The sequence below is a fragment of the Ailuropoda melanoleuca genome, chromosome 2 (genome assembly GCF_002007445.2).
Source record: "Ailuropoda melanoleuca isolate Jingjing chromosome 2, ASM200744v2, whole genome shotgun sequence".
Taxonomy (NCBI): domain Eukaryota; kingdom Metazoa; phylum Chordata; class Mammalia; order Carnivora; family Ursidae; genus Ailuropoda; species Ailuropoda melanoleuca.
Genome location: NC_048219.1, coordinates 199,050,885 through 199,063,971, shown reverse-complemented (window position 1 = coordinate 199,063,971; position 13,087 = coordinate 199,050,885). Strand labels below are relative to the sequence as shown.

General features: G+C 57.2%; 1 protein-coding gene across 1 annotated transcript in view; it reads right to left on the bottom strand.

The window, feature by feature from the left end:
* Window positions 1-3,624: 3,624 nt before the first annotated feature.
* The window catches only part of PPP1R7 (protein phosphatase 1 regulatory subunit 7), a 25,854-nt gene continuing 16,391 nt past the window's right edge, over window positions 3,625-13,087 (bottom strand). Inside the window, exon 7 of the mRNA XM_034642740.1 lies at window positions 3,625-4,751. Within this exon, the coding sequence (XP_034498631.1) occupies window positions 4,575-4,751 (177 nt within the window). The 3' untranslated portion in view covers window positions 3,625-4,574. The remainder of the gene's footprint in view (window positions 4,752-13,087) is intronic.

Sequence of the window (13,087 nt, the reverse complement as noted above, 5' to 3'; positions counted from 1 at the left end):
AGAGGTGGCATCGGGCAGGGGCAGCCGCAGCGGGGCTGGCCGCCACTCCACCTGCTGGGCCGCCTGCCCGGAGACACTGAGGGCCCAGGCTGCACAGCCAGCTCTGCCACTTCCTGGTTGTGACCCCAGGATTCATCTGTGAAAGGGGGTGCAGCCTCACTGCAGGGTGGAGGGTCCCAGCCCTCCTGGTCCCTCTTGGGCCCAGAAGCCCACTCCGTCCTCCCCACAGCGCTGCTCTCTTGGGGCCCTCTTGGGCGAATCCCTGGAGTCGCACTGTCGTCCTGGCTGCATCTCTGACCCCCAGCCCCCTCCCAGGGAGACCCTGCTCAGCAGGTCGGGGCCCAGCCACCACAGGGACACCCTGAGCCAGAGGTCCGCACTGAGCTCTGTCTGTCTGGGATCCCCGAGATGGGACCCCGTGTACCGACTGCTGGTACACTGGGGTGAGGCAGGCTGAGAGAGAAGAGGGATACCCGCAGGGACCTCAGCCTCGGGACGGAAGGTGTGGCCCAGAGCTCCCCCAGCCAGAGGCCCGGGAAGAGGTCCACTCTCTGGGGCTCCCGGCACTGCTCGCGGTGGCCCAGGGGATGCCCCCCAGAGAAGAGTGGCGGGGCGGCCGCTGGGGGCCATGCACGTGGGACGCCGGAAACAGCACTCATCCCGGCTTAGCGTTGAAACGTTTACTTTATACAATGTTTTATGGTTTGACATTTTTTCAAGTTGCATTACTCTTGCAGTTTTTAAAAGTTAAGAAAAGGAAAAAAAATAAAGCCAGCAAGCTACAGTGAACACAGGTGTGTTCTCGGGTCCCTGCACCGGCCTTTTCTGACGACAACTTGTTACACTCGTTTCTCTAACACTTAGAAATACGTTGGCGTTGGTGGAAGTGGGGGAAAAGCCTCCGAGTGCGGCTTCACAGAACCGCTCTTCCTCGCCTCGCAAGTACACCCAGCAGCCCCGGCGCCTACCAGCTGCGCCCGCCCTTGGCCTCGGGACTGCAGGTGCTGCGGGCTATAAGGAGAACCGGTGCGCCTCCTCCCCGGGGGTGGGTCCCTGCGGCGAATGGTCCTCGTAGGGACCGCCAGCTGGGGGTGCTGCTGCTCCCCGACACTCACCGGCCCTGCACTCAGTCTGAGGGCTGGGCTGTCTTCCCGGGCCCCACGTGCTCTCCCCCTCACTCGACCCCTGCCTTCAGGACCCTGCCCTGCCCCTTCCCTGAGTCCGCCTCTCTCCCAAGCATTCCCTCCGCACGGAGCCAGCACCGTCCTCCAGGGGGCCGGCTGGTCCCCTCCCGCCCTCGCAGCCATCCTCACTGCTGGCCTCTTGCCGTAGCTGCCCGCACGCCTGGCCCTCTGCCCTGCCCCTCCTCAGGGTCCATCCCCTGCCGGGAAAGCCTCCCCACTCCGCCCTTCAGCCTCCCGGGCCGCCACAGCTGGCTCCCCATGCGGGCTCTGCCCACCAAGTGCCCCAAGCCCACAGGTTGGGGTTCCCGGGCCTCCTTTTCGTGTCACCCCCCCCCCCCCCCCCCCCCGNCCCCCGTCGGATGCTCTGCCTGAGGCTTCCCTCTCCCTGCCCTCTGCTCGGCCTCCTCCCCCAGGGTGGGTCTGACCCGGGTCTGCCCCTCATCAGGGTCACCCCACCCCTGCCGCCAGTGAGCCCGTTCACATGCTCTGCTTTCTCCCGAAGGGCAAGTCGCCTTCTAACTACACAGTTGTCTCCGGTTGTCGCTTCGTCTACGCCCCCAAGGGCAGGGATTTTTTAAAATCTTAAAAAAAAAAAAAAAGGCTTGTTTTGTTCCTTGATGTATCCCAAGTACCTCAAAGGACCCAGGCTTTCCCTGCGCTTAATTATTCCTCCCACCACCTCTGCTGCCCCCTCCCGTCTCCCAGGCCGGGTCTGTGCTTGGGGGTGTTTCAGACCTCGAGCCAAGCCGAGGGCTACTCTTGGTGGTCCCCGAGCCCTCCTGTCTGTGTGCACCCCTGCGGAACCCTCCCCCACAGACACGTGGTTTCTGCGGCTGTGGCCTCCTTGGGTCTCTGAGTGGGCGCTGTGGCTGCTTCCTGCCGAGGAGCATGGACCGAGGTGCCCAGGGCTGGGTGCGCTGTTTGAGACTCAGGGTGCACCTGGGGTCCCTCCCCGAACCCGGGGCCTGAGTGCCGTGCCCTCCTGGATGCCCCGCGCCTGGAGCTTTCTAACTGGCTGATTTAGGGTAGGCACACAGGGACGGCCCCTGTCCCGGTGTGTGCTTCTCGGTTGGTGGCATGGGGGATGGCGGGGGGGGGGGCGGCTCGGCCCTCTGACTTCCTTGATGTGCCTCCTCTTGCCTTGGGCCACTTTCCACCGCGGTTCTTTGAGGAGGCCTTTGCCAGGTGTAAACACCGTGAGCATCTTGGCTCACTGTCTGCTCTCCTCATGGCATCCCGTGCACTGCAGGAATTGCACTTCTGTCTAATGAACCCACCAGAGGCTGGTCTCGCGGTCCTGCTTTGGGGAGCCCACAGCCCCTCCTCCGATGTTCCCATTCACACCGGGGTTTCAGGCCCCTCGGACTTGGCGCTGCAGGGACATCCTGCCCAGCCCTGCCTGGCGCCTGGCGTCCCTCCAACCCGGTCTGCAGCCTTCGGGATCCAGCAGGAAACTGCCTCTTGACTCTTGTCCAAAGTGGTTCAAGGTTCAGTGTGGGTTTAGGGCTCAATGAGCCCCTCAAACATGCAGATGGCACACTGCTAGGACAGTGCTGGGGTCAGCACAGCCTGTCCCGCCCCCTCCACCCCCGAAGTTTCCTGGTCTGTGAAGGCACAGATGCCCTGGCCAAGCGTCTCCGTCCCATCCCCACGAGGGCGGGCCTGGGGAGGGCTTCTCCCACTGTCCTGCTTGCTCGAGGCTCTTCGGGTTTCTTTTGCTACCTGCGAGGAAACACCTGTTCAGTTAGCGGCAACGGTCGGACTATGGCCTCCCGCATGCGGTTTATAAGCGATCACCCCCTTTCCTAGTCCTTGCCACGGTGAGCACGGGCACCGTCTCTGCCGTCACCGGCCACGCTCTGCCTCCCAGATTAAAAAGCAATGACCTCATGGCTGACGTCACACACTGTCTTTTCGGGGCACGTCCCGTGCCTGGGCCAGAACGCCGCCCCAGCTCTGCAGAGGGCTCCGCAGGCCCGTCACCCCCACACCCCTGCCGGGAGTGGCGCTGGGCTCCTGAGGGTCTGTGCCTTGTGCTGGGGGTGGGGGCAGGGCTCCTGGGAACAACGCTGTCAGCAAGGGCACTCCAGTCATGATCCTGTGTCTTAACTTTCTTCTGTGGCCTCCAGGGCGGTCACCCTAAGGCCCTTTCAGGGCTGGCATGCCCCCGCCCCCCCAGTGCAGCATCTGCTCTCCGTAGGCAGTTGCTCCTGGCTTCCGGCCACATGGTTAATTTTCACGGAGATTAGACTCGGGAACTGGACGTAAGCTTAAACTTCAGGCCGACTACGGCCACATCTACAACTCCTGGCAGGGGTCACCCGGCCACCCGGGCACCTCTGACCTGCTTGGGCTGCTCATGAGGGCGGAGGGGAAAGGGCAGCCCCCGGCGAGATGCGGCTACTGAGCGCCTGGAATGTGGCAAGTGCAGCCAAGGGAGTGAATGTTTTATTTCATTTTATTTTAACACATTTAAATTTGAATTAAAGCAGCCACACGCGGTGGGGAGCGGTGCCTGTACGGGACGGTGGCACTCTACAGTCTTGGAGAAGAGACCTCCGGTGACCACTCGATTCAGTCCTCTTTCTGCAGAAGGGAAATCTGAGACCCCAAGAGAGGATGAGGTCCCGCAGCAGTAAATTCAGACCCGGGTGACTGTCGATGTAACTCTTCTAAGAAGCCGGCACGAGGACGGGGTGAGACTGGGAAGCGACATTGGAAGTGGTCAGGAGATAAGCTCTTTGGAGCGGGTCTTGCGCAGAGCCTTGGCGGGGTCCGCGCTCTGTCGGCGGCTCCGCGCAGCCGGGCCCTCAGGAAGCCGCCCCTTTCGCGCTCACGGGCCGCCCCACCCTCGGAGAGCCGTGGCCGGGCTGCATGGACGGCCCGGATGGACAGCCCGGCCTCGGTCGGCAAGGGGCCTGGCGCGTGGCCATGGCTGTCAAGAAGCCCGGGGGGTTGCAGCACACGGGACTGTGCGATCCTGCGCCCACGGGTTGGTTCTGAAACACGTTGGCTTAGAAAAACCCTGGCGTCACCTGGTCTATAAGACCAAACCGCTCTGGGCTGCCAGGCTGGCCCTGAGTGCCCCACCCGGGGCAGCGCCCTCACTCCCACTGGCCCGCCCTTCTCAGGAGGGTCGAGGCCTCCCTGACAGAAGGAGGAAACAGACGTGGCAGGAGCGCCACGGGCACAACACCCGGTGGCAGCATACGGGCCACGGCCTCCCAAAGCGGCGCGGGCGTCACACACGGCGATTATCACTCAGTGCCTTTTTATTGCCATTGGGTTTGTGACTGCTGCGAGAGTGCCGGCTTCAGGAGCAACGGGTGGATAAAAACCGTGGCTGGGAAGTTCCTGTGGAGAGAGGGGCCCGGCAGGAACCCCGAGGACTCAGAACCTGACGAAGGTGGCGTCGATCTGCCGCACCGTGGGCAGGGCCAGCATGATCTTCCGCCTGTACTGGGGGTCCTTCTGCAGGGGGTTGCGCTCCAGGTACACCGTCTCCAGGCTCTTAGCTGCCTTCAGCTCATCGAGGTCGCTCCAGCTCTCGAGGAGATTGTCGTTCATCTGGGAGGACACGCACACACGTTAGGAAAGCGTCTAGGACAGAACAGCCCCCAGCCCCCCACCCCCACATCTGAGCTCGAGGCCACCGACGTGGTTCAGTCCTCCCCACTCGGGAGACAGCGTGGTGTCTTCCCCGGCACCTCAGGGAGCCCTCTGTCACCTGGCTGCCTTTCAGCAGCGCCCCAAGGGGAACGCTCTCACTCACGCCCAGAACTTGGGCCACATCACCAAACAGGGGCTAATCTGAGTTAAGATCAGCGGACGGGGCGCCTGGGTGGCACAGCGGTTAAGCATCTGCCTTCGGCTCAGGGCGTGATCCCGGCGTTATGGGATCGAGCCCCCACATCAGGCTCCTCCGCTATGAGCCTGCTTCTTCCTCTCCCACTCCCCCTGCTTGTGTTCCCTCTCTCGCTGGCTGTCTCTATCTCTGTCGAATAAATAAATAAAATCTTTAAAAAAAAAAAAAAAGATCAGCGGACAAAAGACAAAGCAACACTGCTTGCGAGCCCCGCCGCATCTCTAGGCAAAGTGTTAAAGCAGGTTCGACTGTACTTTCTACAAAGCAACGTGTTCTTGTTCCCAAGGCCTGACGATGTGCTCTGACCGTAACACAGCCAGCAGGGCAGAGGCCACGCCAACTAAATGTCCATCAGTTCCATAAGTTAGGTTGCCTGTGGCCTGTCCTGCTAGGACCCCCACTGCTGGTGTCTGTGAGGGAAATGGCCCGCCACCACTGATCTTCCACTGCCCATGTGATGTCCCCAGGATACAAAGCTGCACGAGGGGCTCAGAGGTCTGAGTTGTACGGCTCAAAGCAGGTTAGGGTCCACCCTCCTGAACACCAAGGCCACCTGGAGGGGACCGGCCCGAGCTGGGAAGAGTTCTCTAACTTTTTAAACCACGGTCAAGACGAGGGCATGGCAGGCCTCCGGCTTCACAGTGCCCGTCGCAGCGCGTGCCTCTGACGCTCAGTCCACACCTGTCCTGGGGTTGGTCATGGCTCCTCCACGGGGGGCAGAGCAGGGGGCGCAGAGAGGTGAGCCCCCTGGTTTCTGCCAGTTCCCAAAGAATACGGCAGAGGGACACGTGAAAACAGATGAAGACGCTCGAGGGCCTGGGAGGAGGTGGAGACGAGGGCTCGGGACGCGCGTGTGGGAAGGGGCTGTGCAGGCACCCGGTCAGCAACCAGCTCCCGGGAATATCAAAAAGCCCTGACTTGTACCGCCTGCCAATGTCTGTGGTGTAGACACCCCGTGGCCGCGGATTTCACGCCACCGACACCACGTCCCCGAGCACAGAGCTGGGACGAGGCGCAAAGCTGCCCCTGACAAGCCAGCGTAAGTTGGCTCCAGCCCGTCTGCTCACAAGGGTTTTGGATGACAGGAACTTCAAATAAAGGGCAAGCTGAAGAGCTGCTGGGAGCGTAGGCATCACTACCAAGGGCGTGCCACACCAGCTTCGTACTTGCTGGTCTGATCCCCCAGGTCCCATCGTGCCTGTTCTAGAAATCACACTTGGACAGATGGTGGCCCCGGGGCCCTCCCACACGCACAGAGGCAGAGAGCAGGGGCCCCTCCCAAAGGACAGACCTGTCCTCTGTGAACCTATGGGGGCGGAGGCCACAGGGTGGCCCATTTCAACTCCACTTACAGAGAAGTGATGACAAGAGCTGCCCACACTTGGGCAATGAGCTTGCAACCAGAAGAAAGTGGAGCCATTCCAAGAACCCACGTATGGCCCCTCAGCAGGAACGCCAGGGAGGAGTTCAAGCCCTCGATGGGCTGGACAAAGGCTCCTTGAAAGACTTCCCCAGTCTCAGTGCTCTGAGATCACATCAGTCAGCATGGAATTCTGTGCCGCTGCCCTGGGTTTGGCACGTGGCCGCTCAGCACCTGGATGGATGTGTGAGAAGCCGCCACGCACCAGGCTGTGTCTGAGACGGGGCGGGGGCAGCTGAGGACGTGAGGTGGCGGTGGTGAAGGTGGGGCAGACTGTGGGGACTCTGTGGGACTCCGAGGTGAGAGGGCAGCCCTCGGAGGGTGTGGACCGTAAAAGGGTCACTGTTGTGTGGCGTGTGCTGTGGGGTACACGTCAGGGAGGACGGCGCTGGGGCCACGCGGGTAGCGGCACAGGGCAGAGGCTAGATTCCGGGTGGAAGGGAGAAGGCTTGTGTGTGATGTCTAAGAGAAAAGGAAAAATAAAGGAAGATTCCAAGAGTTTTGGCCTCAAGAACTGGGAGGCTGGAGTCCACTTTAACTGATGCTGAACCGGGCGGAGAAGGGCTTGGGGAGGGAGGCTCCTGGACTCAGGGCAGGACGTGCCACTGTGTTTGGGTGGTGGGCAGTCAGCCAACAACACCCTGTGCTGACCACGCAGTTGTTGCCACGGTTCTTGAGCCCAGGACAGACCCCAGGCTGGGAGCACACAATGGGTACTTATTTAGACGGGAGAGGCTCATTAGGGAAAGAGAAGAGAGAGAGAGTGCAAGGCTGAACTGTGGGCACTCTAGAGATTGGTGGGAGGAAACAAACCAAGGAGAACCAGCGAAGAAGATGGACGCATGACCAGGGTGAAGGCAGAACCAAGAGGCTGATATCCTGGAAGCCACATGAAGAACGTGTTTCAGGGAGAAGTGATCCCACAGGTCTACTGAGGTCAGTGTCAGGTAAGGGGTGCAAGGGACACGGCATCTGGCTCCGTGTCCGCTGGGGGAGAGCTAGTCCCGACGTGCCCTGGGCAGCGGAGCAAGGCACCGGCCCCTGGGATGAGCCCGGCTGCTGGGCCCTGCTGCTGGCTGGGGGCGCACGCCACTTCTAGGCAACGGGAAGCGCTTGCTGGACTGTGTCTGAGAGAGTGCGGGGGTGAGGGCACAACGGACACAGCCAGGTGACGAGGCTGGCTGCAAAGAGGGCAGAGATAGCAGAGGGAGGCGGGGTCCTGGCCAAGGGCTGGGGAGGGCTTTTAGGGTGGGAGGTGCTGCAGCATGTTCCTATGTGGGTGGAAAAGACTTTGTGGGGCTGGGGCAGGGGTGCTGCTGGCGGGGTGACCCTGAGTGAAGAGGATGTGGCCTCAGAGGACCGCTTCATCCGCTGTGAGGAAGGCTGGGAGTGTGGGGTCTCTCTTCAGCCAGGATGGCCGCCGAGGGCAGAGGAAACAGATCCGGAGAAGAGTGACTGAGCTCGGACCCAAAGGCAGGAAGGCACTGGGGGAGTAGGTGTGATGGGCTCACCTGAGGGTGAGGAGGTGAAGGCAGCGTGATGCCAGATCCCTGGGGGCCCTTCTACACGGACACTGAATCAAGGACTACGTGTGGCTGGAGTGGTGCTGGAGCACGAGCGGGGTGCTGACATCAAGGGAGGGAGGGGCTGAGGCCACAGGGGCCGTGCGCTGGGAGGTCTTTAGGGAGAAGGAAGAAGAGTCTGGAGGTGGTAACAGAACACCACAGCCCACCGCCAGGCCCACCCAGAGATACATCTGTACTAAACAGTGAGGGTTTGGTCTTTCACCACTACTTTTTCGTAAGCATATCTAGTTTTTTCTTATTTACATATCTAGTGATTTTGGATCAAACACTAGACATTGTGGATAATATGCTATAGAGACTGGATTCTTTGAAGAGGGTTGATTTTTTGTTCTGACAAAGCAACTCAATTACTGGCTGATCAGCTTCGGGCTGCGGGGGCTTCGTGTCACACGTTGTCAGGGCCCCCCTAACTCGGTGGGGACCAACCTCCAAACTCCACCTGCTCTGGAGATATTTTTGAAGCCTGACTTCAGACTTTATTAGGGTGGGTTTGAAGTGTGTCCAGTCTGAGCCTGTGATCCTTACCCTCAGGAATGGCCTTTCTGGAGTCTAGCTGGGAGCCAAGAATGTTGGCAAGATCCCTCTACTTGGGCAAGGCTCAGCGCACCCACCCTCAGCGGCACTACTGGGTGAGCCTGGGGGGGTGGCCTCGTGCCCAGACTGCTCAGCGCTCCGCCATGGGCTGGCAGGGGATCCCCACACGGACTTCTGGGGCCCCTTCTCTGCACAGCTACCCCCTCACCAGAGCCGTGTCTTGCCGTAAGCTTTGATCTCTGCTTCTTCAGCTCAACCGAACTGCCACACTCTCCCAGGGACGCGGCCTATGTGCCGCCCAAGCAGAGCCAAACCATCTTTGTACTTGGTCACGGCCAGAGGGCGAGTCTGCAACCAGTTCCACAGCCACGGCCAGACGACCGTCTTGAATAACTTTCTGCGATGACGCATACTTCCAGACCCACCTATTTAAGGAACCCTATTTTCATAGAACTTTTTGTGGGCCTACTGTGCCACCTGCTTTGGGAGAGCTAGATTTCCAGAACCCAGGTCTTGGCCCTTGTGGAGGGACCGAAGCCCGTGTCACGAGGGCTCTGACACGGAGAAGGCTCTGCTGTCAGCCTAAGCGAGCACCTCCCCTGGAAAGGGACACCGGAGAACTCTTTTAGGACAGATTCTTGAGTGCTGTTCTATCAAGCGTAAGACTATCCACTTGCACAACCTGAGCTGCTCCCACGGCCAAGTGCAAAGTGAGATGCCATGGCTGTGCGGGGGAGGTCAGTTAAGACAAAGGAGCGCACCGAAGTGGACAATCGCTAAATGGTGCCTGTACCTCCTTGCTTTTACCTTAGAACACGCAACAAGTATACTCACCTAACAGAAGGCGCAGTAAGACACTGTTTGGAAAAAACATGTTTTTTTGTGGCATAGTCTGCTTAAAAACATCTTCCTGCCATCATGGTGGCTGACGCCGGCATCCACTCTGGCACAGGGGCCATGGCATGCCCGTGTCCTCCTGGGTTTCACTATCTAGCTTTGTTCCTATCTGCCACACGGCAGCACTAACACCCGCCCGTCACTCGTCTGTGGTGGGGGGTTACCTCCATAAACTCCAGATCTCATCACTTAGGATGAGCCACAGCCCGGCCTCAGGGCAGTTTTCTCCAAGATTCAGTGAGTGCAGAACTGGAAGTTTTATCACCACTGGTGGAACAAAGATGTCTTTGATACAGATAATTTTTAGAGAGTCTTATCTTTGTATTTTTCCAAAATGGAACACAAAACCATTCACTTGCATTGTTTCCATACACATTCCAGGGTCTCCTGAGCCCTGGGCGGGGGAACGATGTTACACTCATGAGGGGAAAACTGATCGCCTTCATGTTTCTCCTTTTAAGTTCTTCACGACAGGGATGTAAAGGAGCAGGGCTGGGGTGGGACCCTTCCCTTCCTAGAGTACCTCCTCAGAAGGTACAATTTTTAGTCTCTTTTAATCCAAAAGATCTCCCACCTTGTACTCACGATTTTCTTCTGTTAAATGAAATTGACTTTTTAAAGAAACCCAGTTAAAACTGCCTTGTAAAATGCTGCTCATTCTGGATTTGTCCACTTGTGTTCCTGTGGTGTCATTTAGCTTGTTCTTCTAGCCTCCATCTCCTGCAAATTTGAAGTTAGGTCTAAATGCTCGGTTAGAGCAGATTAAACACTTTTGGCAAATATGCTTTATAGATGAATCAAATCAGGGGACATATAGCATCAGGTTGTCCCACTATCAGGGATGGTAAGTTTGATCATGTGGGTAAGTTGGGGAGCACATTTCCCTCTTTCAGTTAGCAAATTCTATGTGGGGTGACACACGGCAGACATCCAGCTCTCCAATGACAAGCGTTGCCTGAATCTACTACTGGAATTATGCTACAGAATGTGTCCCATCTGACATTTTCCTGGTAGACTTCTCATGGTTATCAAGACTCAAACTTCACAGGATGTATTTCTCTGCCTTATGATGGTTTTTGGGCTGATATTTATATAGAAAACATACACTTAATTTCCCCCAAACTCAGTAACATCTTAGAGGTGTGGGAGCATTCTCAAGTTACATTTCATACACCACTCGTAGAATGTCAAAATCACTTATTGTTTGAAAATCAGTAGGACATTTCAACGAAGGGCAGGTAAGCCTTGCCGCTGCTGGTGTCAGAAGAGGTGCCTACTACTGCATATAATGGTAGGGACTCGAGCGAGAGAGAGGCAGAAAGAGCCTCCGTGACAGAGGCCGGTCCTTTCGTAACCCAATCAAGGGAGGTGAAGTCCTGTTGCTTCTGCTGTATTTTGTTTGTTAGAAACGAGTCAGTGAGGCCCGCACACACTCATGGATGCTAGGACCTGGGTGAGGGGGACATGTTATCGATTGCCTCCCGTGCCTTTTACTGAGATTTTTTTCTCCTAGTTATGGGTCACGTTCTCCTGCTTCTTTGCACACTGAATACTGTGGATGCAACGCTGCTCACAGAGTCTGAGTTTTGCCGTCCTCCTTTAACAAGCGTGGGTCTGGAAGAGCCTCTTGGTCCTGTGGAGGCTTGGTCACAGGCTCTGGGAGAGTGCTTTGTCCGCCCTGACGGGTGGCTGTGCCGGGGTGTCGATGTAGTTTCTGGGGCGTTTGGCATCACCCCTCTGCTCTGACAGGTCAGAACGCCAGTGCCTCCACGGCCTCGTGGTGTTTGGAATCTCCACCTGGCCTCGAGTCCCCACAGCTGTCCACTGCTGGGACACACACGTGCAGCTGATTTGTCGGCTAAGGAAGCCCCAGGCTGATCGCTAGGGCTCCGTCCCTGTGCAGCAATCTCCCTGCTGCGCACCTGCCCAGAACATTTCAGCCCCCGGGAGCACCAGCCCCGATTTCTGCCTCCATTGTCCAGGGAAACAGCGCTGAGTCTGTGCCCACTTGTCTGTGGCAAGTGCCCTCAGCTGCGGGCCAGGGTGTGAAACATTAACAAACTGCAAAGCATTCTCAAAAGTAGACTACGCAAACAGACGCCCTAGAAGAAGTTGCAGCTGGTGCCCCCCAGGTCCCACCGGGACCGTTTGTGCAGGTTACCCCTTCCGGTATTTCTCTTTGCAGACACGAAGGACAGAGGTATTGTTCTTGTTTATACACTTTATATGGGGGTCCACAGGGTCACTTATTCCGGGCCGCACACGACGTATCTGGGGCCTGTCCATGCTGGTTTCTGGGAGCCGTGATGAGCTGGTGAAGGGGAGGCTATCAAGGGAGCTTCCGACCCCTCTGCCGTTTCCCGCTCAGTCTCACACGTCTTCCTGCCCGTGACCTTCGCCTCTCCCTCCCTAGGTCACCAATTTCTGCTGATTCACCATCGACGTTTCTCCTGAACTCATTCCCTTCTTTCTGACCCTGCTGCGGCCGCCCAGGGCCAGGGCCGCTCACGTGGCCGTAGTGGCCAGAGAGACAGCCGTGGAGGGCCCCGGGCCCCCGCCGGCCTCCGCAGTCCTGCCAGCACGAAGCGCACTTCAGCGGCCACACGCTCGCCTCCTCAGCCTCCACGGAAACACACCTGCTTCTCCTTTTCTTCCCGGGCATGAAAATGCTCCTTGCCAAAACGCGGAGAGTACAGCAAAGCATTAAAAGAAAGGTAAGAATCACGCACAGTCTCGCCACATGAGGAAGACCGCTGTCGACCTTCTGCTTTCTTCAGCCTTCTCTGGGAGCCCATCTCCCTCGGCAGGGAGGGAGTTTTACCTCTTGTTCTCTTAGAATATACTTTTCTACACATTTGTTTTTCACTTATGAAAGAAATACATGCTTGGTATGGAAAACTTGGAGGAACCAAACAGTATAAAGAGACACAGGAAAACCAGTTACATATTTACAATCCAGAGACCAAGGCTTCTCGTTTCTGTGTCCGCACTTCTAGTCCTTTCTCTGCCTGTGTGTGTCCACAGGCACTGAGTTCAACAACACCTGGATCTCCCCCAGAATACTCTGCGTATCCCTTTTTTCATCAACACTATATCAGGAGCATTTTTCCGTAATTAAATCTCCTTTAAAACATCATTTGAAGGTCTTGTTTTACAGTGACGTATCTCATCACGTGGATACATCGTTTTATTATTCTCAAAGGTGGAAAAAGTGTATGACTAATAGAAACCTAAAATTTCAGAAGAAAATCTGGGTAATTGTGTTTTTTTTTTTTTTTTTAGATTTTATTTATTTATGTGACAGAGAGACAGCCAGCGAGAGAGGGAACACAAGCAGGGGGAGAGGGAGAGGAAGAAGCAGGCTCCCAGCCCAGGAGCCCAATGTGGGACTCGATCCCGGCACGCCCTGATCACGCCCTGAGCCGAAGGCAGTGACTTTAACGACTGCGCTACCCAGGTGCCCCTGGGTAATTGTTTTTATAAGGTTTGGGTTTATAATCTTTTCTGAACTGGACACTAAACACAGAAAAGCAGGGAAAAGACAGATTTGTCTTTCTTCTTTGTAATCTGATCTTTCTCTTTTTTTTTTTTTTTTTTTAGG